General features: G+C 37.8%; 2 protein-coding genes across 10 annotated transcripts; one reads left to right on the top strand and one right to left on the bottom strand.

The window, feature by feature from the left end:
• Positions 1–22: 22 nt before the first annotated feature.
• On the bottom strand, positions 23–16,330 carry ccdc57 (coiled-coil domain containing 57). Of its 6 annotated transcripts, none has more exons than XM_046854197.1 (20): positions 15,935–16,330; positions 12,538–12,995; positions 12,164–12,272; positions 11,096–11,197; positions 10,853–11,010; positions 10,657–10,731; positions 10,150–10,350; positions 9,502–9,660; positions 7,369–7,531; positions 7,051–7,164; positions 5,034–5,220; positions 4,263–4,451; positions 3,960–4,060; positions 3,571–3,771; positions 3,429–3,485; positions 3,051–3,270; positions 2,440–2,570; positions 2,040–2,165; positions 1,758–1,944; positions 23–598 (listed from the first exon to the last, which is right to left on the bottom strand). In XM_046854197.1, the coding sequence occupies exons 2-20, from the start codon at positions 12,933–12,935 to the stop codon at positions 405–407; spliced, it is 3,072 nt and encodes a 1,023-aa protein (XP_046710153.1). In that variant the 5' UTR covers positions 12,936–12,995; positions 15,935–16,330; the 3' UTR covers positions 23–404. The 6 variants fall into 6 exon arrangements, with proteins under 6 accessions (XP_046710153.1, XP_046710155.1, XP_046710151.1 ...); XM_046854199.1 differs by having other exon boundaries at positions 12,538–12,960; XM_046854195.1 differs by lacking the exon at positions 15,935–16,330 and adding an exon at positions 13,847–14,273.
• Positions 16,331–16,707: 377 nt separating this feature from the next.
• On the top strand, positions 16,708–23,724 carry slc16a3b (solute carrier family 16 member 3b). 4 transcript variants are annotated; one of them, XM_046854203.1, is made up of 5 exons: positions 16,708–17,223; positions 20,160–20,409; positions 20,617–20,760; positions 20,890–21,672; positions 21,777–23,724. In XM_046854203.1, the coding sequence occupies exons 2-5, from the start codon at positions 20,187–20,189 to the stop codon at positions 22,175–22,177; spliced, it is 1,551 nt and encodes a 516-aa protein (XP_046710159.1). In that variant the 5' UTR covers positions 16,708–17,223; positions 20,160–20,186; the 3' UTR covers positions 22,178–23,724. The 4 variants fall into 4 exon arrangements, with proteins under 4 accessions (XP_046710159.1, XP_046710157.1, XP_046710161.1 ...); XM_046854201.1 differs by having other exon boundaries at positions 20,157–20,409; XM_046854205.1 differs by lacking the exon at positions 16,708–17,223 and adding an exon at positions 18,236–19,972.
• The last annotated feature ends 2,111 nt before the right edge of the window (positions 23,725–25,835 follow it).

The following is a 25,835-nucleotide window of genomic DNA, read 5'->3' as shown; positions in this document are numbered from 1 at the left end:
AAAATACAACCACAAAACCCACTTACTGAGTATAAATTCTTTTATTACCAATGCATTTCAGTAACACAAAAACAAAGCGTTATTTGTTATATACATTTACAAATTGTGCATATGCTAAAACCTCATTTAGAGATAAGGCAACTGATTTAATATATTTGACAGAGCTTAGTATCAAAATACATTATTTAAAACAAGGAAATACTTGCTTCCTATCAAACTTAGCATAGTCCATGTTAAGGCAAAATATCAATCAGTTTTGTTGTATAGTAATTTTACATTAGTGCTATTACAATTAAAAATTTTATACCTTATTAATGGGGGCATAAAAGTATATTGTAAGTCGCACTGGATAAGGGTGTCTGCCAAATGGCACTAAAGACATAACATTTTGTACCTGTATAGTTTCAGTCTTTGATGTTGTAATTTCGAATCTTGACCGCTTTACCAGCAGGCCTTGCCTTTTTACCAGGTTCAGATATTGTTCTGGCTTGTGTCTTTCCTTCCTGGATCGCTGCTTTCAAGCCCTGAACTCTAACTGGTAATTTAGGATGTGTGGTACTGCTGTGCTCATTGGCTCTGGGTGATACAGGAACCGCATCTGTAAATTATTCATAAGAAGTCCGCACACATAAGGTCACAAAAATGGTGTACTGTACAGCACTGCATGTAATTGTACTGGAATGTGAAATGTCTTTTTTATTGCCGTATGCTATGTTTGTCCAAAATATCTATTTTTGAAATATGATCTTGATGTTGACTTAAGATTCAGAAGGGTACTGAGAACTGCGATGTCAGTAGGATTCAGTTGTTTTTTTGGGTTTTTTTTTTTTGACAGTTTAACTGTCTTACAATCTCCATCCCAATTTAGCCAGTTTTAGAAGGTCTCTTATGTGCGATAGGTTTTTCACAATCCTCAGTATATTCAAAAGCATTAATCAGTGCGATTTTCATTATTTTTTATGGGCAGTTTGAATTGTATTCACAAGTAAACCAATTAGGAAAGCATGCTACCTAAAAGTCCCTAGTGCATGGACTTGTTGCAGTGAATCCTGGATAAACAGGCAGAGAGACAAACATTGCAGTCAGCACACTTGCATCCAGACTACACAACTCTTTGCCAAGCCAGCATAAAACCTGTGATCACTCTGTACAATTGTGAAGCTGATGATAACAGTGTGTTGTAAATGTAGAGCAATAAGATTAATAATACTCAGTATGCAACACTAAAGGATAAAAATATGCTAAATACCTTGGTCTTAGGTTGGATATATATCTCTGCTAGATGAAGGTTCATTTTGGTTATCGATAGTAATTCATAAACTGATATGATGTTCTGAAAAAAAATAAGAGATCTGGTCTCTTGAACACAAGGTCATAGATTGTGCTCTGTCAATTGTCCTTGAGGCTTTGGACAGTGTGCTTTGTTTCACAAAAAGCTTGGACATTTGCCTAGATACACTGAATATTGCCAATCTGTTCTCATCTTTGTACATTACTCTGCTTCACGTTTACATCTAACAAGTAATCAATTACTCGTTAAGTCCAAAATCTAGAGGAAAGCCTTCCCAAAAGAGTGAGGTAAACAGCAGGGGGTAATAAAGCTAAAATAATCGCAAGCTCTTAAACTGGATCAGATCTCAAACCAAATGTCTATAGTGTATAGCAAAAACAGGAGAATTGGCCTTGCCATTTTTAATACTTACTCAATATACAAAAGATTACATGTAGCTATTAGCAAAGAGATTAGAGAAATTCACCTTGGTCCTCAGTGTTACTAGAAGTGAGCACTGTCGAACTTAAACCATGCTCCAACAACTTCCACACATCCTGCAGAGACTCATCAGTACCCACAGAGGACAGCAGGGTAGGGGGAGAGCTGGCCTGAAGCACTGGGCCCTTAGACTGCGACTGAACAGGGGGAGTGTTCTCTTTACTGACTGAATGCTAGGGGATAAAAAAAGAGAGGAATTATGCTTAGCTAGTAACGACTGATTTGAAAAGCATAACCTCTCAAAAGGTCCTTTAAGATTTGTAGTTACCGGGACTCTAACTTTTTTTGGCAGTTCCCATGGGTTGCTGTCACTGGCACCACTTCCACTCACAGACGGGGGGTGAACTATAATTGGATTTTTTTTATTCTGATATCTTTGTGCATATTGCAATTCCTGGATGGTAGGAAAATGAAATATAACCAAGAGTTTATTTACTTTATTGCATCGGATTGAAATGTTCACAAGAACGCATCTGATAGAAGAGTTCAATCACCTCTTTCCTGGCACTCTCTAGTAACCTTATTGATAACAGCATTGCATAAGAAATATGACTAAATCAGTCATGCCATAAGAAAGTACGCTCTTTTTCACAGTAAGCTTATAAATAGAATACATTTTTACTCAATGTTTATGCAGCTTAAATTTTGTGTCCTGCTGTCTGGAGCACCTGAGTAGTAAGCTTGTACTGAAGTTGTTCCAGGGCGGATAAACGATCATGTGGATGGGCATCGGACTCATCTTTAGAGAGTTCTTTCTCAGAATGGCTTGGTTTGGATCTTGTTTCAGGATGTTGCAAATCTGATGGGGAAAAAAAATCTAAAATGAATTTAAATATACTAAATCACAATCTTATATTATGTATTGAATATACAGTAACTGAAACATGTTTGAACTGATGCATGGGGATTAAAGACTGAAGATTCCTGGATGTAAGACAGTGTTAGGTACTTCAGGGAAGTTAATATGAATATTTGTTTAATTTTTCTTTAAAAAATAATGGGTTGGAAGCCAATGAAACAATTGGGACAGAATTAGATAACCCACACAGTCAAGAAGAATCCAACAAACTAATACTTCCACAATATTTATCCTAACTGTATTATATCAAGCAATGTAAAAATTCCGATCAAATATGCAGCTCAATGTAATAATTACTGTATATAATGGCTTTTTTCTTCAGAAATTTCCCATATGACTTTACCTAATAAAAACATACACATAGCTTGTTACCTCTTATTAGAAACTTGGTGTGGTGTAAGCATTTCAAACAAAACTCACCATCCAACCCCGACTCTATCAGCTGAGCCCTGAGTCTGTTGCCCAACTCAATGAGCTGTTGTTTGTCCTGGCTCAGGCGAGATATCAAACGAGCTGCCTGTTTGAGTTTGGTTTGGAGCAGATGGAGATTGCCAAAATCATTTCCTCTGCCATTACCCTGTAACAGTAGCTGCTGCCTCAGACTGAGATTCTCCTCCTGAAGCTGCTTCACTATCTCGCTCTAGAAAAAGATGAAAATTAAAACATGCAGCACTGTCTTCTTATAAATGTGTATTCAAATTGAAATATACTTCAGTAAACTGATGTTAATTTGTTATATATTCTCCAGTCAATGCAAAACTAACATTTCATAATATCTTTGATTGTAACTGTTTTTACCTGTTCAAGTATGATGGGCTCTTTCCTGCTTGCAATGTCCAGTTTAAGTGCAGAGACCTGCACAAAGACACAGCATTTAAATGATTTCTCCCATCCATATCTGTAAATATTCAACATGCACAATTCTGTATGTCATGCCCACCTGGTTGCCAAGGGCAACTGTTTCCAGGTTATGAAGAACACTGCCTTTTTGGTACTCTTCTGCCTCTTTCTTCACCTCCTCAAGCTGCACCTCTGCAGCAGTCAACCTTTGCTTCAGGCTTGCCTCTTCAGCAGCTGTTTCTCTTTTTAGATTGGCCAGTTCAATTTGTAATGCTTCATTCTCCATTTGTCTTGAGTGACACTAAAATACAACGTAACGCAGACATAGTCATACAAAATACGAGTCTTTCCACTTAATAAGGGCATTGTAATTTAGACTAAATTCTTCAACTTCCAAACGGTTATAGGGTTGGAAGCATTAATGAGTTAATAATGATGAAGAAAAGAGTCATAATCCAACCTGAGAGAATTTTATAGGCTCTTTAGTACCTGCTGTGTGAGTTGAGTCACCATTGATTCCAAGTGGGCCAGCCTCACTTTCTGCTTCTTTAAAGCGGCCGAGATAGCTACTTTTTCAGCACGCAGTCCACCTGGCAAAAAAAAAAAAAAAAAGGTAAAGAAAAAGCCCAGAATATCATGTTTATGCTAAACCATTTGGCTCAGGATTGCTCTTGGTTGTTGCAACAATTAATGTATTTAATAGAAGTTGGTTTATTTAACTTAACATTCTCAGTATTTCAATCAAATACATACATTTGTAACAGTAATGCATGTTTCAACAGTTAGACTCACCTATAGTTTCATTGAGGGATCTGATGTGGTTTTGGAGGTAGGCATTCTCAGGGGAAACAGGAAACATACTTGTAGAAGTGGGAATGTGATTAGTCTTAGAGGCTTCCTCTAATTTATCTTCAAGATGTCTACATTTAGCCTTCAGGTTTTGAAGTTCCTTTTCTAGTGCCTGGTTGTATTCTGCAGTTCCTAATGTAGTATTATAACAGTTGCAAACAACAGAAAGAGGCTCATGTTATTGCAAGCATTAATCAAAATTTCAAAAACCTAAATAAAAAACACATGCTCTTATATTGTCTTTGTCTGCTGTACCTCACCTTAATTAGACTATTTATTTGGTCATTTATTTGAGTATGTTAAGACCTGGACCAGCCATATTTGAGTGACGGTGTTCTCCTGTGGCTCATAAATTTTGTCAATTACATAGAAATTTTTATTTCTATTTGATTGAGCATGATGAAAAAAGTTGAGTTTGGCCTATAATTTAGAGAATTGAGAGAAACAATCATCTCATTTTCAGCTTCTGGTCATCTGCACTGCATGTGCCTCTAATGCATGTGAAAAGCAGATTATTTCAATGCATTTCACAGTGGCATGAAATGCTAGCTAGGCTAAACTACTGCACTAAATATAATGTGATAATTTAGGTTGACACTGTTTGACATGGACCTGTGGTTTTGCAGCCCTGAGAACAATATAATCACAAAAATGTTCAGAGGATGGGGTGTGCCCCATGATGACATTTGAAAATGACAGTTTTATAGTCAGTACCTGCAGTGGAGGAGGGTATTGTCTTAGTGGGCTGAGTTGTCATTGGGTTTTGAGTTAGGGGCACTTCAGTGCTGATAGTCTCCATTTGTTTCCTCATCTCAGTTACCACCTCCCGCAGGTTGCTGTTCTGCTGCTGGAGCCTCTGTATCTCCTCTGAAAGAAAACTGTTGCTGTCCACTCCAGCCACCTAAGCATAAAAGAAACATTATTATGACTACTGATTGTTAATGCCATCATCATGTCTCACAGCTGAAACAAGATACACCATGACCCACCTATAGCACATTCAGTAAAATGAAAATGAATGAAATGAAAATGACCAGAATCGGCTTTATGACTAGCTGTATACAGTAGTAACAGCAGTTTAGTCAAAACTAAAAAGCAGTGTTCATGCTAAATAAAAATTATTCACAACAGAAATTTTTAATGTTTAGATCATTTGAAAGCTGATATAAAACATATTTGCTATCTGAAAGCCAGGAATTGTGTCTTTTACTGTAATCATTGCTACAGACCTCAGTGCGAATGGGTTTGTCTAACCTGCTATAATGTGAATGGGTGTGGCAGACCTGAAGTATACAGCATGTGTGAACTATACTTCTGTAAAATAAATGGGTTTTGTTAAACTGCTGTAAAGATAACAGGTGTGGCAAACCTGCTCTAAAGAAAATAGATGGGGCTTTTCTTCTGTAAAGAGAATGGTTGAGGCTAACCAGCTGTAAAATGAACAAGGGTCATGCTTAATTGTCTTTGGTTCTTTGTATTGAATATTCTGTATTAAAATGCGAGTGGTACATTTTTAAACCCTAACAATGTTTGTACTATAGTAACCTACGTTTTATTAGAGAAGACCAAAGACAATTCTAGTTTCCATGATAGGGGCCTCATTGTATGGAAGGTTGTCTGTAAGCTGAGATGATGTTTCAGCTGCTCTACAGATAAATGCATGTGCTGCAGGCGAAACACATACATTCACCCTCCAAGAATAAGAACTTTCCTACAATACAACAACATACATTATAGGTGAAAAACGTTATGATTACACTGAAAGAAAACTAAAAAAGAAAAAGCCAATAAAGAAAAAGCTTACACACAACAAAGTGAGTAAAGCAAAACTTTCACCAGTATATATGCAAGTCAAATAGAAATCCTGTCTCACCATGCTAGATGCTTAGCTACCACTAGATGGAGACACCTAAATCTCTTTAGGACCATTCGACTTGCACAGTTTTTCAGTCTAAAACTTCAAATCTCTGACATTTTCATCCTTCTTCTATTCAGTACCATACTACTGGCAGTAGTTTATTTTAGTCAGAGATTGTATGTAAATAATAATCTAGGCACTACCACTAATAAATGCATAACTAGGTAATCAAAAAAATATCCACTCAGAAATAAAGCATTAAGCTTTTGTAACTTCAAGATACTGCTCTGCCTTTTAATGGACTGTCAGCTGGCAAATAACTATTATGTTATATGCATTACAAAGTACACTGCAGTACACCCAGGTCATGACCGGGTCACACTAGGGAAATATGCATTTGTGCATTTGGATTTATATGTGACAAATGTTTTTGATTCACAGGTGAAGCCTGTCAGATTCAGCTGTTCAGTATTAATGGACACGTGTCGAGTATAGCCTTTCCTAAAAAACTCACACAAGAGGCACCTTGAACTTTGAAGGGAGCATACTGATAGTGTCACAGCATCCCTTGCTGACATGCTATTTAAAGGCCTTTAAATGTTGCATGATGAATGTCCTACAAAGTGAGGGTGAGAGTAGATACATAACTCTGACCTCTGCTGAATGTGCTGGCATCACCCTGTATAGTGGTTATCTTACCCCTTCCTGTGCTCTGTGTTATGTAGACTAGTGATGAAAGATTTACTTCTCTGTGAGAGAAGTGAGGCTTTACTGAATGAAATGAAATCAAACAGTTGTAGTACTATGAAAGTACTATGGAATAATACAGATTTAGGTATCAATTTGGCAGGATTGCCAATTTTGTGGTCTAACCTGAGAAATTGTGTTTGAGGTAAGTCCATGTAGGGCCCGGTCCCTCTCTATGGTCCTTAGCAAGGCAATAGTTTCCTGCAGTTCTCGCTCCTTCTCCTTCAATTCAGCATTTGTCTGAGGATGTATTGTTAAAATGATTAATAACATTGTAAAATCAGTCCCGGTTTACCTTGTACTATCAAAGTAAACTGTGCACTATCCTTTTTGTGTTTTTAGCCCTCTGTTGAAATGTATCTGTACATAAATGGTCACTGATGCCTTGGATGATTTCTAGCATAATATTTTAGCTTGCCTGTATTTAAATGTGAATTAGCTCACCCTTTCTCTTGATTGGGTCAGTCCATGGATGAGCTCCTCACTTCTGAGGTAGTGTTCAGCACGTACTTCCTCACAGCGACGCTCCCAGTCCAACTCCAACTGCACACACTTCTGCTCCAAAGCCTGTTCCCTCTCAACTGCTCTGGCCAACTGCTGCTTATACCTGAGTTCATTACACAAGGATTATTGAAACACTTCACTAATCACAGCAAATATACTAGAATTAAGTCACAAGTTAAGGTTTCCCACTGATTTCAGCTAAGTATTTTCCAGGACTATTCCAAGACATCTTTCCATTAGCAAACATACATGACAGCTGTTGCTCCTAGAAGGTCATCCGATGACATCCTTGACCTTAAAGTCAACTCCTTACAACCCCTTGGTACCCAACACTCATTCAAACCTTTCCAAAAAGCAATTGCTACTACCTCATTCACTGAATGTTTAAAAGGAATGTATTATTTTAAATACTTCAAATACTGCACAACTAAAACATTACCACAAGGAATCTGAACAAAGTTCAGATGTTGAGGAATGTATAGAAACTGAAAAAAAGAAAAAAATATTTGTAAAGAATTCTAGTTGTTTCAGTCTTGTGTTCAGGTCTTATTTGCATCAGAGACTATATTTGTAAAGGTTAAATAAATCAGCTGGGTGATTGGCTCTACATAATGACCTGTACTTTATCAAACTTATAATTTTATATTATATGCAATGATTAAACATTTTAAGATTTAAAACATTTTCTAATTACAATCCCATGAGATCTACACAGCCTATCATTATTGACCTGACATTTTATTCATTTTCTCATTTGTCAAAGAAACATTTATCTAAAATGTATTTATATAAAAACTAAAAATGAATCCTCTTTGTGGACTTCAGCTAAGGCTTTAATTTGATTATTCCAGACAGCCCACACTGCAAACTAAGCAAACTCTCTGTGCAACTCGATCACCTGCTTCCTCACCAACAGAGAACAGCAGGTGAAGCTTGGGATATTCACATCCAGCACTTGCACACTCAGCACCGGTGCCCTCCAGAGATGTGTGCGCTCACCACTTCTCTTTTCCATATATGCAAATGACACATTTCCACAGACTCATTTGAGTAGATCCTGAAATTTACTGATGACACTTCAGTCATCGGACTCATCTATGACGGTGATGAGGCTTTTTATGTGGTATAGACACAACAACCTATAATTTAACACCATTAGGGCCTTTGACTTTATAAAAGTATCTACTTCTCTGCCACCACCTATCCAAGGTTGTACCATGTCCAGCACTGATTCCTACAAGTTCCTTGGCACTACCACTTGAACTAAAATGGAAAAATACCACTAAGATTACCAAGAAAGCCCAGCAGAGAATGTATTTTCTCAAACTAAGGAGGCACAACCTGCCGAATAAACTGCTGTGCCAATTATACAAAGCCCCACTGAATCCATACGATGTTCATCGGTCACTTCTGGTGCGTCTCTGCCACTCTGTCCATTTGACAAGTGCCGACTTCAAAGACTAGTTTGTTGGGAAGAGTGCATCATCGGGACCAGCCTGCACTCCCTCCAGGGCCTGTAATTGTTCCGCGCAAGACTCTGGCAGGCAATACTGACTAATCAAACCAAGTACCACCAGACTTCTATCCTGCTTTTCCCTGGCAGCCACAAAGATTCTAAACCACCCACCGATAACCTCAATCTGTACTGGACTTTTTACTACTTCAGTCCCCCTAATTTTGCGCAACATCGTACCGGTGTGCAATATATTTCTTGAACCAACTGCACTATGTCATCTTCTGTCACAGGATAATTTGTACTGTTTTCTATGCTTGGTAATTGTGTTGTGTTTTGTTTGCATAGTATTGTGTTTCTGCCATTGTGTTGTGTTCTGTCTGCATTTTACTGTGCCGCTGCCTGCACTTTACTGGCTTGCACTATGATGATGTGTGTATGCTCTGCACTGAACTGCTCTATGATTCTTTGCACTGTTAAAAGTCATGTGGTATCTGTGAACTTGTTTGTGAACTGTTGGTTTGCTCTAACCAATTTTTTTGTATGCAGTAATTCAGCAACCAATGTCAAGTTTCTATAAACTGTTTTACTGTTCACTGTGATTGTGTGCAAGGACCAACCTATCCAAATCCTCTTTACATTTCCGCAGATCTGCTTTGATTTTGGCTTCTCGGTCTCCTGCAGACAGCAGTTCAGTGTCCTTGGCAACTGTTTCTTTAGAGACCTGGGTGATATAAGCATCCCAGTCAGCCTGTTTTCTCTCCAGCTGGGCACGGAGCCTTTCATTCAAAAAAGTTTGATAATAAAATGACAGATTAATAATTCCACTCACGTCAAAATGCTCTCATTGCATTATACGCCTAATCAAATAAGTTTTAACTTCTTCTAGGTTTAATTACAAGCATTAATTAGGAACCAAATATATAAGATACACAAATGCTTACTATGCTCACAGACATGGTGGTGTGCAAAATGTTCCACACAATAAGCATGATGCTGTTAAACTACCAGTTTGAAATTTCCCTAAGACAACAAAACAAAATTCTAAATATATCTTGTTACAGTTGATCACATGATCCCACTGATGCTGATGCAAAGACGGGGATTTTTTTTTTTCATCACTATTTGCCAGTGTTTTTTTTTTTTAGTGTCCTCACATTAGTAAAATTATCAATGAGTGTAGGCGTGTGAGAGAGAGAGAGAGAGAGAGAGAGAGAGAGAGAGAGAGAGAGAGAGAGAGAGAGAGTGTATTTGCATGTGTTTTTTACTTCTGGATCTGTTTTTCTCTGAGTGATATCTCATCTTCATGTCTTGTCTCTCTCCTTTTTTGCTCCATGCCCATGCTGTCTAGCTGCATCTGGAGCTGTGTGGCTTTCTTTTTCTCCTTGTTCAGGTCAGCTGCATGAGCCTCCTTAATGGCGTCCAGAGCAGTTTCTCTCTCCTGTGCCCTGCACTCCAACTCTGCATACCTGGAGTGAGCAGCCACACCACAGCAACACAGCATTAGTCACTTCACAGTGGCCAACAATCCTGGCCTGAAGTGCACAAGTTATTTATAGTGCATATATCACTGTAAAGTTCACAACCTCTGTGTGTTAGTTGTTTTTTTTTTTGTTGTTGTTGTTGTTGGACTGGGGGGCTTGTTGGATACACACTGTATATTCCATGCATATTTTAATGTCTTTTTTTTTTTTTTTAGAAACCGGATTTCCAAGTCTATGTCAGCATTAGAAATTGTGCATTAGTGATATTATAAATGTAAGGTAATGGATTACTTCCTGTTATGGACGACTTCTTCTTTTTTACACTTAGCCTTCAGTTGGGTCACTTTTTCCTCAAGCTCTTTAATTCTAATAAAAATGGCAAATAGTCTCAGTGAGTAAAAAATAAAAAAAAAATTAAAAAAAATTATATATGATATTTAAGTAATAATATACACAATAAAACAAATGTGCTGCATAGTATAAGCACCTTGAGTCTTTGAGTGCAGATGTGTTCTTAAGATCCCAGTCCCTTTGTAGGATCTCTTTCTGCGCCTGTTGACAGAGTTGCTCAGACAGCTGTAGTGCCTCGTCAGCCTCGCTGCGAGCTTTGGTGTGAACGTCCAATTCTTTGTTTAAAAGCTGCACCTGTTAAGTAAACTATCGCTTACTGTAACATGAACATATTTAAAAAAAATCATAGATTCTTGTTTCATTTAGATTTAAATTTCACCTTGAGCTCATTAGCCAGCACAACATTACGCATCTCATCCAGTCTCAGATTGAACTCGTGTTCCCGTTTTCGCATCTCGCTGTCGAAGTCTGCCAACAGTTCCTGTCATCGATTATAAAACCCGTCATGCACTTGCACATATTACTACTGCTTCACTCAGGCCTGTGCACTGGAAGCATATCTGCTTCCAACAAATAGGGAAAGTTTTTTAACTCACACTTGACAGTAGAGATTAGATAATATTCTATAGAATTTTGGTAGATGTTTTGATTTTATATCTAACACACTTGAATAAAGTGTGTGGAAATTTACACTTTAAAATAGTTTGTAAAAAGGCAAATAAAACAATACTACCTAAGACTAAGCTGAATGCTATTAAATGCATGATACACTACCAACAATTGATCAGGTAACCACGCAGACACAAGGTGTAGTTTTGTTAAAGTGTTAGTATGCCAGTAATCAGCCAGTATCTAAATGAACTACTCTGGCAACATACACTACTGACATATTGAAAAAGCAGCTGCTGAGCGCAACTCAGCTGATCCCGTGCTCAACAGGGAAATGTCAAAGGCAATTGCATTGGAATGAATAACACAACACCTATTCTCGGCATGAATAACGCAGGGAATGGCATTTTGTTCCACAAAACTGCCTAATGTCTAGTCCTCCTCAGCTACTCATTTTACTGTGCAACGTGACCATTCCCTTGGGATACACTCCGCTGAGACCCAGAATGCGGTAGCTCCCAGTCAGATGTTAGTTGAAATACCACGCAATCGCAAGCAGATTTATGGGAGTCTAAATACAGATTGAATAAGACATTAATAGACTTTATTATTGATTTTCTTTTAATTAACAGCTTTGACTGATATGTTGACAAGTAAATAAGCCTAAAATAAATTACCATCTAGCCTAAATACTTTGCAAATTCAGAGGTAATTTAGTAAAACACTTTCCATATTGTTCTTCTTTTGTACGCAAGTATCTGTTTAAAAAAAAAAAAAAAAAACCTAAGAAATCACACTGGTCACACTTTTGGAAAAGATTGGGCAAGGTGTGTGGTACTTGTTTCTGCAGTGCCAACTCCCCATCTGATGCCTGGATTCTGCGCTGGAGATCCCGTCTCAGGATCTCATTCTCTTGTCTAAGTGTCTGAATTTCGTTATCCTTCATACTGCAAAACAAAAGTGTTACTGACGTGGGGATTATTAGTGTAATAACCCTGATTTCCTGATGTAGACCATCTAGCAGTTTTTATAACCAGGAATGCTAATAATTTATGCAGTAAAATTTCCATTACTATAAATGCATTAGTGTGATAGCACTACTGTAAAAATCATTGCCATTTAATTGCATCCCTTTATCAAACATTGTGAGCAGCTTTTTCAGGAGTCAGTATTAATTTCAAGCATTATAATTCCTGACAAAATGCTCTTTACCTGTATACTCTCTCCAGCTGTAGCTGGTGCTCCACTCCCCTCTTCTGATACTGAGCCTGCAAATCCTCTTTTTGCTTTTTTTCCTCCCTGAGGGCATCCTGTAGTTTGGCAAGCTGGATCCTCAGCTCACTGAGCTCTGTTTGCCAGGCACTGTCTTCCGACTGCATGCGGACAGCCATGGCATCGTAGCGCTCCAGCTCTTGGTCCCGTTCCTCCAGCACACGCAGGTTATACTGGAAATCATCTCGTAATTGCAGGAAGCGCTCCCTCTGTTTCGAAAGCTCACTAGTAGCTTCAGACAGCGCAGTCTCCAGCTGCTGAATACGCAAAGCCTGGAGCTCTTTCCATTCCCGTTCCTTAGAGGCTAGCTGGGCCTCGAGATCCGCACTGTCCTGCATGGCTGAACATCAGAACATGGTTGACCTGCTGGAAGAACCTAATGTTGAAATACATGTGCACTGTGAAGTGAAACGAACAACAAAAAATTAAAGGAATAAAATACATCCTGGGTTTAAAGGCATTCAATAATAAACATGTGATTTCTTTTAGCAACAAAGTATTCACAGACAATTTCTAGTTTTAGACAGAGTATAATATGCACACTTTTTTGATTTGACAAAATTGATTAGATTTTTAGATCACGCAGCTGCAGAGGCTAAAGCAATGATATAATAATCTTTTTGAAACTAAATATGGCTAATTATAATTTTAAATATAAAGTGAATTGTGATAAGTGGATATATTTAACCTTAAGTAATCACAGATGTTGATTATAACTATTTATTATAATCAAAAAATATAAATAAGAAAAGAACCACTGCGTTACACAAATGACTATAACGAATATTAGATTACATTAACAGGCTTTCAGAGTACTTTGACTCTCTAAAGATGTACTGAAACCTGGACATTATTCGTATTTAATTCCTACTTGAAGCCGATTGTGTTGTCCAAAACTTCTAAATCATGTTAAAGAACTGCAGAATATTCCACGAAAATGGAGAGAACGTATACCCAGTGGTTGTCCGAGTTGCTCAATAAGATTTACTGAACTATTTTTACACAATTACATAAAATGTTTGCATACTTTCATAACTTTTATGACCATACTTGCAGCCTTTGACTTCTTGTAGCACTCCCCTTCTGGGGTGATAAATTGTGTGCATATGTTTTACACAAGTCACCTACATGTAAAAGCAGATGTGTTAATCAAACTATATGTGACTTACTAATTTTACCTAGTGTTTTTAGTTCAATTAAGTTATAGTTAATCCTATTGCACCATGACATCTTAGCGTACTGCCATTACCTGGGTATGACTGGTATTACCATGCATATGACTGGCGTTTTCTATCCTGGTTGAACCTGTTAGAAAATCCAGCAGGCTCTAAAGCACAGCCGCATTACTGCTGAACTTGATTGAAATATAAACGTAATAGCGACCAAATCGCGACTCGTAAATATCATCAGAATGACTGTTTACATGTGAGATTAGCTGTTAATGCTAACAAACTACTTGACATCCCTCTCTAAACAAACTCATGTTACAGAACAGCGGGCATGCCAGATACACTGGGACATCGCTACCGTGTGATAAAGTGCACACGATTTGGAAGATTTTACCATAAAAAAAAATCCTGCTGAATTTACTGAAAGACTACCATCTGATCTAAAGCACTGGTTCCTTCATCAGTTAGGTTCCTATGGGAACTACAGCTCCGCCGGAAGGTCTCGTGCGAAACTTTCACACGAGATAAAGCGTTCCGCTTTTGTTCAAGAGGGAATGTGGTATGTACGTACAGGTGCATCTCAATAAATTAGAATATCATTAAAAAGTTGATTTATTTTAGTAATTCAATACAAAAAGTGAAACTCGTATATTATATAGATTCATGACACACAGACTGATATATACTTCAAGTGTTTATTTCTTTCAATTTTGATGATTATGGTTTACAGCTAATGAAATCCAAAAATTCAGTATCTCCGAAAATAAATATTGTAAAAAAAAAAAAAATTCAATATTAGAGACGCGTGGTGTCACACTGTAATCAGCTAATTCAATCCAAACACCTGCAAAGGTTTCCTGCACCTTTAAATTGTGTCTCAGTCTGGTTCAGGCTACACAATCATGTGGGAAAACTACTGACTTTACAGGTGTCCAGAAGATGATCATTGACACCCTGCACATAAGGGGTAAGACATAAAAGGTCACTGATAAAGAAGCTGCTGTTCACAGAGTGCTGTATCCAAGCACGTTAGTGGAAAGTTGAATGGAAGAAAAAAATGTGGTAGAAAAAGGTGAAACGAAGCCCATTCAAGAATTTGTCTGAGACTCACAGAGTGGACTGCAGCTGGAGTCAGTGTTTTAAGAGCCACCACGCACAGATGTATCCATGGGCTACAACTGACACATTCCTTGTGTCAAGCCACTCCTGAACCAGAGACAACTTCAGAGGTGTCTTACCTGGGCAAAGGACAAAAAGGACTGGACTGTTGCTCAGTGGGCTAAAGTCGTCTTTTCAGAAAAAGGAAATAAAATTTAAATTTCATTTGGAAATCAATGTCCCAGAGTCTGTAGGAAGAGAGGAGGGGCACAGAATCCTAGTTGCTTGAGGGAAGTTTGCACAGGCACTGGTGGTTTGGGGAGTCATGTCATCTGCTGGTGTTGGTCCATTGTGTTTTATCAAGTCCAAGGTCAGCACAACCGTCTACCAGGAAGTTTTAGTACACTTCATGCTTCCGTTTACTGACCAGCTTTATGGAGATGCTGATATCATTTCCAGCAGGATTTGGACACACTGCCAAAAGCACCAAAAGTTGGTTAAATGGTGTTGGTGTGCTTGACTGGCCATCAAACTCACCAGACCTGAACCTCCTCTTGTGAGGAGGAAAATGAGAAACAAGAGACCATAAAATGCAAGTGAGCTGAAGGCCACTGTCAAAGAAACCTGGGCTTCCATACCACCTCAGCAGTGCCACAGACTGATCACCTCCATGCCACACCGAATTGAGGCAGTAATTAAAGCAGAAGGAGCCCCTACAAAGTATTGAGTACATATACAGTATTACAGTACATATACAATCAACATACTTTCCAGAAGGCCACATTTCACAAAAAATATTTTTTTTGATTGGTCTTATGAACTATTCCGATTTTTTGAGATAGTGAATTGGTGTTAATTGTAAGCCAAAATCATCAAAATTTAAAGAAATAAACACTTGAAATATATCAGTCTGTGTGTGATGAATCTATATAATGAGTTTCACCTTTTATACTGAATTACTAAATCAACTTTTTAATGATATTCTAATTTATTGAGATGCACATGTATACATCTAATAAATATGTATATATTTTTTGTGTATTTCTTTTTTTTTTAATCTGTGAACGTACCTTATAGTTGTGGGAATAACCGTATACCTTTAAACAATTAAAAATTAAGGGAAATTAGATTAGAAACCACTAGATATAAACAAACTCGCAGCAGTTATCATATTGTAAATGGGACCTGCCCATTTTAACTCGCATCCCTGTGTGAAAAGCCACTCATCACCATATGCGCCATTATCATCTCACACAGCTGAATCAGCATGAGTCAAATATTCCTATTCCGGTATTTCACACTTATAATAAGCAGAAGACTGTATCATGGCGACGTGGGTTTCCTGAGGAAAACAAAACGAAGGTGAAAAAAAAAGAGGAAACATGGCGACCAGTCCCTTTTTTCGTCTTAGAAATCAGATTCGACTCTTTGTGCGACCCAAACGACTCACTAATAGTATTTTCATTCCATTAAATGACTCTTTCATGTATAAGTGAAGAACCTACAATTTAGTTGAATATTTTTGTGGCACATTAGTATCACCTTGTTTCATCATCCCTTGATGAAACAAAGTGTTCCTCATCATTAAAAGCTTTATTTATTCGGAGATGGGGTCAATACAACTTTAAAAGTCCCCCTGATGAATAACACTGGTAACAGCATCTTGATTAAGCTCTTCTTCATTTGCATGTGAAGGGAAAAGGGAAGAAAGGGGGCGACAGGGGAACAGGATGGGCCCAATCAAGGGAAATGCGAATCGGCTCTCAATCAACACGTAGAAATGGATCAAAGAACCGAGTCGTTCCCGACCGACACATCACATCACGAGGCTGTACCTGCTCGCCATCACGTAGCTCTGGGTGTTCCGGTGTCGCATCGGTGTATAGCAATTCACAAACAATGGATGCTGCCTTCTTGATGAACCATTTGGCAGTGATCAGATCATGAAAAAAACAACAACAATTGCTTGAAAAGATCAGACGATCCCCGTGACAAATAAAAGGGGGTCAGCGCATAAAAGGTGGTTGTAAATGTATTTGAGGGAAACCGGAAATCGGGCTCGTGCGACTGTATAATGAAAGTGTAGGACACTTTGTTCACAAGTACAAGGTTCTTTGAGGGCTCGTAAATACAAATGATAGACAGGGAGTGGTAAAAAAACCAGAAGAGGAGGAAGAGGAAAGGGGAGGACGCACGTAGCAATAGAAAATGCGCATCACCCACTTGCACGTCCGCATTCTCCACACTCACGTGTCTGAGACTGTCTCGCGCACAGAGCGGACCCTCATCGAGCCTCAGCACGCGGATTGAGCAATGCTTCTGAAACCAAGGACAACTCTATAAAGACAAAATCCATAAGGTAGGCCATGTTGGATTTGCTTGTTTTGTTTGTTTGCTTGTTTTGTTTATTTCGTGTTATGACTGTGCATTAACATGTCTTTTAGAGAAGAATGGAAGAGGCACATTTTTGATCTTCATCATTCTTACCTTACCTGCTTTACCTTCCACTCTGTTTAAAAGGTTGCTGCGTATTTTCGTTCTATCATTTCTACTGTATATAATGAATTACAATATTCCACCGTGTTCCTATAATGAAACCTCTGAATCGGTGGGTTTGTTTATAACATTTCCAACCTGTTAACGCAGGAAGCGCGTTAGAGCACCGCTTATTACGTATAGTGCGATATTGCTGGACCGTTCACTGTGATGAAGCCGGGAAATAAGATGGCTTTTATCTACATCAGCTTCTAACTAACAGCTCATCTGTAACAGTGGGTTTCGAAATGTGTATGCCTACATACAGGAAATACACCATTCATTTCAAGATTCCCTAACATCAACTTATTACTAATGAAGAACAAGCACCCCAATCTAGTCACGTACACGATGACGTGCTGTGGTCTGCATCGTCGGTGTCGTCCTACCCAGAGGCACGCTATAAATAGGTGTACAATTGAACATCAGACAAAAGCTAATAATGATAGTGGTACTAACTAACGATGATAATAATAATAATAAAAAAAATATTTTATCATTAAACATATGAATTAAATATATATAAACAAATGGATACAAATAGAAAATAATTCAGGGATCCTTTTTTTAATGTTTATTTTGGTATCTCCAAACATGAAAATTATCATAATTCTTCAAAAACAAGATAAGATTGATGTAGATAAAACTTTTATGATTTATATATATATATATATATATATATATATATATATATATATATATATATATATATATATACACACACACTCTATTTTGATGTATTGAATGTCTTGAAAAGAGTCTGTAGTGTAAGTTTAATCAGGTGTTCTCACATTAGCTAGTCTCTTGAATCAGAATGAATGCACACAGAGTTACTGATGTCAAATTATTGATCTAGTGACTAATAATGTCCAAGTCCTAATTTAGGGTGAGTAAAGGCTTTGAGTGTGACGAGAGGGTTAGGCTGCATCGATACAAACCCCCACCCACAAAAGCCCTACAAGCAATGCACCCATGGACACTATTACATTTACATGTGGACAGACACAAGGGAGCAGCTGGGTAGGTTCTTAATGAATGCTAACTGCCTGAGCTACCTTTGATCATGTGTGCCAATCTATGGAAAACTTTGACTGTAAAGTTTCTTATATTATTTACATAGGTTGTATTGGTTGTATAGAGTTGTTTTGTTGACCCTAAACTTCTGTTGGTTTGTTATTTAACAATATAGTCTCACACAATGAACGCTTTGCTTAAATGGTAAAGGGAAATGATACAAGAGCTGTTGTAATTACAGGATGTTTGTCATAGATTCTGTTCCACACCTATTCATGTATCATGATTGAACTAATTTGGAGAAGTGTTGAAACTGGCATGCTGACTTTTAATTTTGGGCTTATTTGTAGCATTAAAAGCATAACATTTGTTTGCCCTGTTTACAAATGGAGCTGTAGTTTAGACTTAATGTAATTTTATGTCATACACCTAGTTCTCTCAGACAATAGTAATAGTCATAATAACCATGAGCTGCCACAACCTTTCCTTATGCACACTGTGTTCCTTTAGAGAAATTGTATTTGCCTAACATTATCTGCCCTAAGGGAAAGAAAAAAGGAGATAGTAGTGATTGAATTCTCAATAGTTAATTGAAACATTTTTGAGTACTGTCCAATTAACTGTAATATTATACAGGATTAGTATGGGTGTCTTTTGTTGAAAACCATGCTAAACAAACAGTAAATGTAGACAGATCTCATTTACATACATATTATTGAGAGGAAATGATTGAGGTATGATGAACAGAGATGTCCATTCATTCTATTATTCTATCTTTGTCACTGGATATGGTGCCCACACAGTATTACTCCCTGGATTTTATGCCAATCTGCTGAAAGGTTTCATTCACTATGAATATGCATGAAAACCATTTTAACTCCTCAATCATGCCCTTTGAAAGCAGCAAAAAGAATCCCAGAGGTAGAAATGCCACTACTGTCAGCCTGGTCAGTGAATTATGGCCCTAACAGTCCTACTAGAAGCCTAATTTTAACCACTATGACCCTGACCAGACAGTTACTAATGATGAATAGATGAATGCTGTGTAATGAATAGCGCTGAACCAAAGATGGTCATTGTTTGTCCTGTTAGCACAAGAATGTAGAAGATAATGTCTTTGTGCTTGGTTACATAACAGCTAGGTATAACTATCATGATTAAATTATAAGTGGATTGTTTTCCAGACGCTATCACTAGAATACAAGCACAGGGTATTTTTAACAACAACAACAAAACACACAGAAGGACCATAAAACACAATGACAACCGTTGATAGTGTTTTCCTAAGGATATATTGATCTGGATTTTTAATGAGTTGTTTAGCTCCTGAGGCACACAGAAAAGGGATGGACATCTAAGCCTCTCTGAGCCACCTCTCGCATAAGCCATGAGCAGGCTAATCACGTGTCTGTGTGGTCTTCTGGCAGAATTAAGTAGCAGGAATATAACGCACTTGGTAGTGTTGCTTGGCCAACTGTTCACAAAGACATTTTACCACTGATGGTAGCTAGTCTGTTAGGGAAGAAATTCTGTCTGTTGGAAACTTAAGTGTTTCAAAGGTCTGTTTCTATTGGCATCTCAAACCTTTCTTTCCTTGCTGTTTTGCTCTTGTACCTTCTATTTAGCCACAAAACTTGGAATGTTTTGCTCAGATGCTGCTCTGTATGTCCATTTATAGCTATTATTAGAAAGTGAAGAGACTGTCTATCTATGTTTATAACTGGCCTCTTTCTCTTCTCTTAGTAGCTTCTCAAGTGACTTCTACAACACATCATGGGAGGAGTAGTGGTGGATGACGGAGGCAGTGGGGTGAAGGCCCCGGATGGAGGATGGGGCTGGGCCGTGCTCTTTGGCTGCTTCGTCATTACTGGATTTTCCTATGCTTTTCCTAAAGCTGTCAGCGTCTTCTTTAAAGAGCTGATCCGTGAGTTCGACGTGGGCTACAGTGACACTGCCTGGATCTCCTCTATTCTGCTGGCAATGCTCTATGGCTCAGGTTGGGGCCCTTTAGAAGTATGAGTGAGATGTAGTATTATGGTTTAATTTTTATAGAGCTAAAAATTCTTAGGGTTTACTAAAATAATATTATTAAATACAAATATTTTTACATGCAATGCAGCCATAAAAGATTGCATCATGTGCTTTTAATAAATTTTACCTGAATTACCTAATTAAGATTTGATTCATCTTTAATGATTCATAGGTCCCCTATGCAGTGTTTTAGTAAATCGCTTTGGATGTCGCCCTGTGATGATGGTTGGTGGCCTTTTTGCTTCTCTTGGCATGATCTTGGCATCTTTTTCCACCAGCATTATTCATATCTATCTCAGCACCGGGGTAATCACAGGTGAGTTGTTGTTAACAAATATTTTCTTTTGTCTTTGAATTCCAATCAGTGGGGGAAAAAAAGTGAGGCAGTGTCAAACTAATCATAATTTCAACGCTAAAGCAAAATTCTTTTTGGGGTCTGTTGCAGGTTTGGGTCTTGCCCTGAACTTCCAGCCTTCACTCATTATGTTGAATAGATACTTCAGTGAAAAACGACCCTTAGCCAACGGCCTGGCTGCAGCTGGGAGTCCAGTAGCACTGTGCTGTTTATCCCCCCTGGGCCAAGTACTTCAGTACAGATATGGCTGGCGTGGTGGTTTCCTCATCCTGGGAGGCCTACTGCTTAACTGCTGTGCATGTGGAGCCCTCATGAGGCCGCTCCTTGGACCAAAGAAGACTGATGGAGACCAGGAAGCAGCAAAGGATGTAGTGGAAAAGCCAAAACCAAAGCACAAGTTGCTGGATTTCAGTGTCTTTAAGGACAAAGGGTTCGTCATCTACACCATAGCAGCAGCTATTATGGTGTTAGGCCTGTTTGTTCCTCCAGTGTTTGTGGTGAGCTACGCAAAAGAACTGGGCAACGAAGACACCAAGTCTGCACTCCTGCTTACCATTCTTGGCTTTATTGATATTTTTGCGAGGCCTACATGTGGCATTATTGCTGGACTGAAGTGGGTACGCCCACGGTGTGTTTACTTCTTCAGCTTTGCTATGATCTTTAATGGTGTCACCGATATTGTAGGCTCTATGTCAACGGACTACACAGGACTTGTCATTTTCTGCATTTTTTTCGGTATCTCCTATGGAATGGTGGGAGCCTTGCAGTTTGAGGTGCTAATGGCCATTGTGGGAACAGAGAAGTTTTCCAGTGCAATTGGCTTGGTACTCCTTGTCGAGGCCATTGCTGTCCTGGTGGGGCCACCTGGTGCAGGTCAGTTCACATTTTTTTTAGTCACATTATTTTCAGGATTATTTTTTAGAGCACAATGTATTTGAGTTTCAATATTAACCGCATGTTAATATTTGGGTTCGCAGGTTGGCTGCTGGACGCAACCAAGGTCTACATGTACGTCTTCCTGCTAGCAGGCTGTGAGGTGGTCCTGTCGGCTGTCGTACTTTGCGTCTGCAACCTGCTTTTTATCAAGATGGCTCCTCAGCAGCCTGACTCTTCTGCCAAGATGGAGATTGCTATGACGGATACTGAGATGGAGCAGCTCAACAAAGTTTCTCAGGATGACCAAGAGAATTGTGGTGGTAGGAATAAATCAGAGCCCAATTCAGGAGAACAAAGTAAAAATACAGAGGTAGAAGAACAGAATGAGGACCTCAAAGCAAGTCGAGATGAACTACAGGTGAATTCAGTAGATATTGAGAAGCTTCCTACAGTGGCGGCCAAGGAAAATGGTGATGTGGTGGAACCCGAATCTTCTCTGTAATTTCAGTACAGTGAGAGAAATAGACTTAGACGATTTTCAAAAGAAAGAACTTGATTAGTGTCTTGTGTGTTCTCATTTGATGTTTAGATGTTGTGTGCTTTCTGTACTGCACTGAATTGATATCTCATGGTCACAGATTTATTGCTGTATGAATTTCAGTGGCATTTAGAACACGTCAAATTACAAACTTGTATAGAGATGGGACAGCTATACATTTTTATGCTCTCAGACGAGAACAATGTGGTATCCGTGACAGCAGAAATAGTACTGATATAAAGTATGACATGTGTACAAGGTTATGGAAGCAAGCAAATTGTTACTTAAGTATTTTGGATTAATAATTACTCTAGTAATGGTCATTCTATTAAATCTGCACCAGAGCAAAACAGCAGCTCGGCCATTAAGTACTCAGTATCTAAGTAGGGATTAGGTGGTTCAGCGGTACTATTTACAGGACCTGCCCAGATTACCAAATGTGCGGTAGAGAGAGTATTGTATTTTAAATTCGTTTCCATACCAACAGCCAGTAACTGTTCATAACCATTCATACTGTGAACATGCATTCATTCTGTTGCACACACTGTTGTCTACTGTGTAACATGTTCATTGTCTATCGAGCTTACTGTAAAAGATTATTTGTGGCATTTGTCAGCATACATTATGCAAATTGTTGTTTGGGTATAAAATTCGCTGCTTCAAGTGACTAAAAATCAACTATATAACATATATTTTTTATATATGTCTAAATGTCTGTATTGGAGACCCACTGATTCTACTTGGGGTGAATGACAAAATGTCCTGCAACACACCTTTTTTTTTTTCTATTTTCGTTTGTTTCATGTGACATTTTTAAAAAGGCTACTTAGAGTTACTGTGGTATTTCCAAGAAATACCACAGTTCAACTTCACTAATTCACTTGACAAGGAACATTTTAGTGTTTTTTTTTCTTCTAATCACAAGATTTAACTCGCAAGCTCATTAACGATCCTTCTGTGAGCTCATTGTTTAGTTTTTTCTGGTTTTTTTTTTTTTTTTAGCAAAAAACAAACATTAGTACTGAGGTGTCAGGAAACATTAGTCTGAACAAGTACAGAGCTTGAATAGGAATAATAAAAGTATACTGCTGCCATTGATAATGTAATTGCTTTACCGTTAGAAGCCGCTTTACAGTATTTTTCACAGTTTTTAAGTTATTGCTGTTAAATACGAGCTACTGTTTGGATATATTTTTTTATAGATTGGTATGTTTGTAGTGAAGAAAAAATGTTCAGCATTCAAATGATGCATCTTTATGACTACCTAACCAGCATCTTGTTTTGGTCAGTAATATAAAATGTCTGATGCAGGTTTCTTTTGAGAACCAGTTGAGTATATGTGGTGCTTTTAGTTGATGATTTTAAAGAGTTGGCTGTGCCTTAAATCTGAAATAAAGTTACAGCAAACACATCATGAGGAATCTTTTAAAATCACATGATTCTCAATTTTTCCCCTTGAAGATGGGTGTCTATATTTCTGTAAAATGTTAAATAAAATTCTTAAATGAGAATAAAGCTAAGCGATGTGTGCTCATTCCAGGTGCGGAAAAAAATGATTTGTGCCGTTTATAGGAAAAGTAATTATTGAATAATAGAACAGAAATGTATCTGTGTAAAAATTCAAAGGACAAAGTTATCTGTCATGAATACTTTTTCTTTCCAGACAAACCTATTGACTGTTTCAAATCACTTACACTGGAGGAGACTCCTTCCATAACTAAAATCTAACAACTCTAAAACCTTTATCATATAAATGAGCATAATATTTTTTATGTTAAATAATAAACAGTATTCTTTATTTAGTTTATTTACATTTTGTAAAGTGGAGTTGTTACTCTAGACGTGATAACCTTATGTTTGAATAATAATGGGATTATTGTCACCAATAATCAAGAGAAAAAGAGGTTTTGTAATTAAATGATTAGAAGTCGTCTCTAAGAGATACCTTATACAGTATAGATGAGCCTCACAAGCCTGTTGGTACACTTGTAGATAATATTTTTATTAGGGAAGTGTATGGTTTCGAATATAGTTAATTGCTTGACCAGGCCTGCCCGTTGCCATGGATACAGATTATAATAGCTCAGTGGGATGGGAGGGGACGCAACATCAATATCCTGCTGCGAGAAGCCAAGCCACTGGACGTGATGAAGACCCCCACTTGGGACAATACGTGGAAAGCAGTGTTATTCCGAAAATGACTAAAGAGAGTGGCTTGCCAGTAAGTGCAGTGTGCATGAAATCGCAGGGGCAAGATAGAAGATAAACAAAGGCAACCATGTCGTGCTGAGTAACTGATGTACACACAGCTACACATTAGCCATATGGACTCCTTATACATTACTGCTAACACATTAAAGGGCTGGAATTTGACAAATTACCATAAATCACATGATGTTATTTTCAAAGTGGTTGTTACTCAGAATAATCAGTACAGTATATCTAAGTGCAGTAGTAAATGTAATTGTTTAGCCAAATTTTTTTCCTTTAAGCCAACTGATGATCTCATTGCCAATTCACTTCCGACCTAAGTTTTATTGTATAAACAAGTAAATGTTAAAAATAATATAATTCATTTTCTGGTTACATATTTGCATCATATAAGACACAGTTACAGAAGGTAATTATTTATAATTGCACTAATTGCTTATTAGGCATAAAATATAATTTCTATTTATGCAGTCTGTCCTGACAAATGTTGATAAACAGATACATGCCTATGAATCAGAGGATTCGAAGGATCTCAAACTCTAGAAAAGTTGGGCTACAATCAAAAAGTTTGATGATTTCAGTGTTTAAGGAATAAGATACTCACTAAACTGGCAGGTTTAGTATAAATATGAAACACAGAATACCATTACAATGTGCAGTGAACCGGCCAGACCTGCTCTAAACTGCCAACATTCTTTTGTTTCATTGTGACTTTAGAAGATTTAGAGGAGAACTTTACTATTTACACGACATTAAAAAAGAAAAACTGTCAAATCACATGATGAAAAAAGGGACATTAATCATTTTTATTAGATTATATGTAGAACTATATTACCACATATTGTGTGTATCTATCATTTATATATATATATATATATATATATATATATATATATATATATATATATATATATATATATATATATATAATGATAGATACACACAATATGTGGTAATATAGTTCTACATATAATATATATACAGTACAGACCAAAAGTTTGGACACACCTTCTCATTCAAAGAGTTTTCTTTATTTTCATGACTATGAAAATTGTAGATTCACACTAAAGGCATCAAAACTATGAATTAACACGTGGAATTATATATGGAATTATATACATAACAAAAAAGTGTGAAACAACTGAAAAATGTCATATTCTAGGTTCTTCAAAGTAGCCACCTTTTGCTTTGATTACTGCTTTGCACACTCTTGGCATTCTCTTGATGAGCTTCAAGAGGTAGTCACCTGAAATGGTCTTCCAACAGTCTTGAAGGAGTTCCCCGAGAGATGCTTGGCACTTGTTGGCCCTTTTGCCTTCACTCTGCGGTCCAGCTCACCCCTAAACCATCTCGATTGGGTTCAGGTCTGGTGACTGTGGAGGCCAGGTCATCTGGCGCAGCACCCCATCAC

This window comes from Silurus meridionalis, chromosome 7, assembly GCF_014805685.1.
Source record: "Silurus meridionalis isolate SWU-2019-XX chromosome 7, ASM1480568v1, whole genome shotgun sequence".
Classification (NCBI taxonomy): Eukaryota; Metazoa; Chordata; class Actinopteri; order Siluriformes; family Siluridae; genus Silurus; species Silurus meridionalis.
This window is presented reverse-complemented; position numbering and strand designations above follow the sequence as displayed.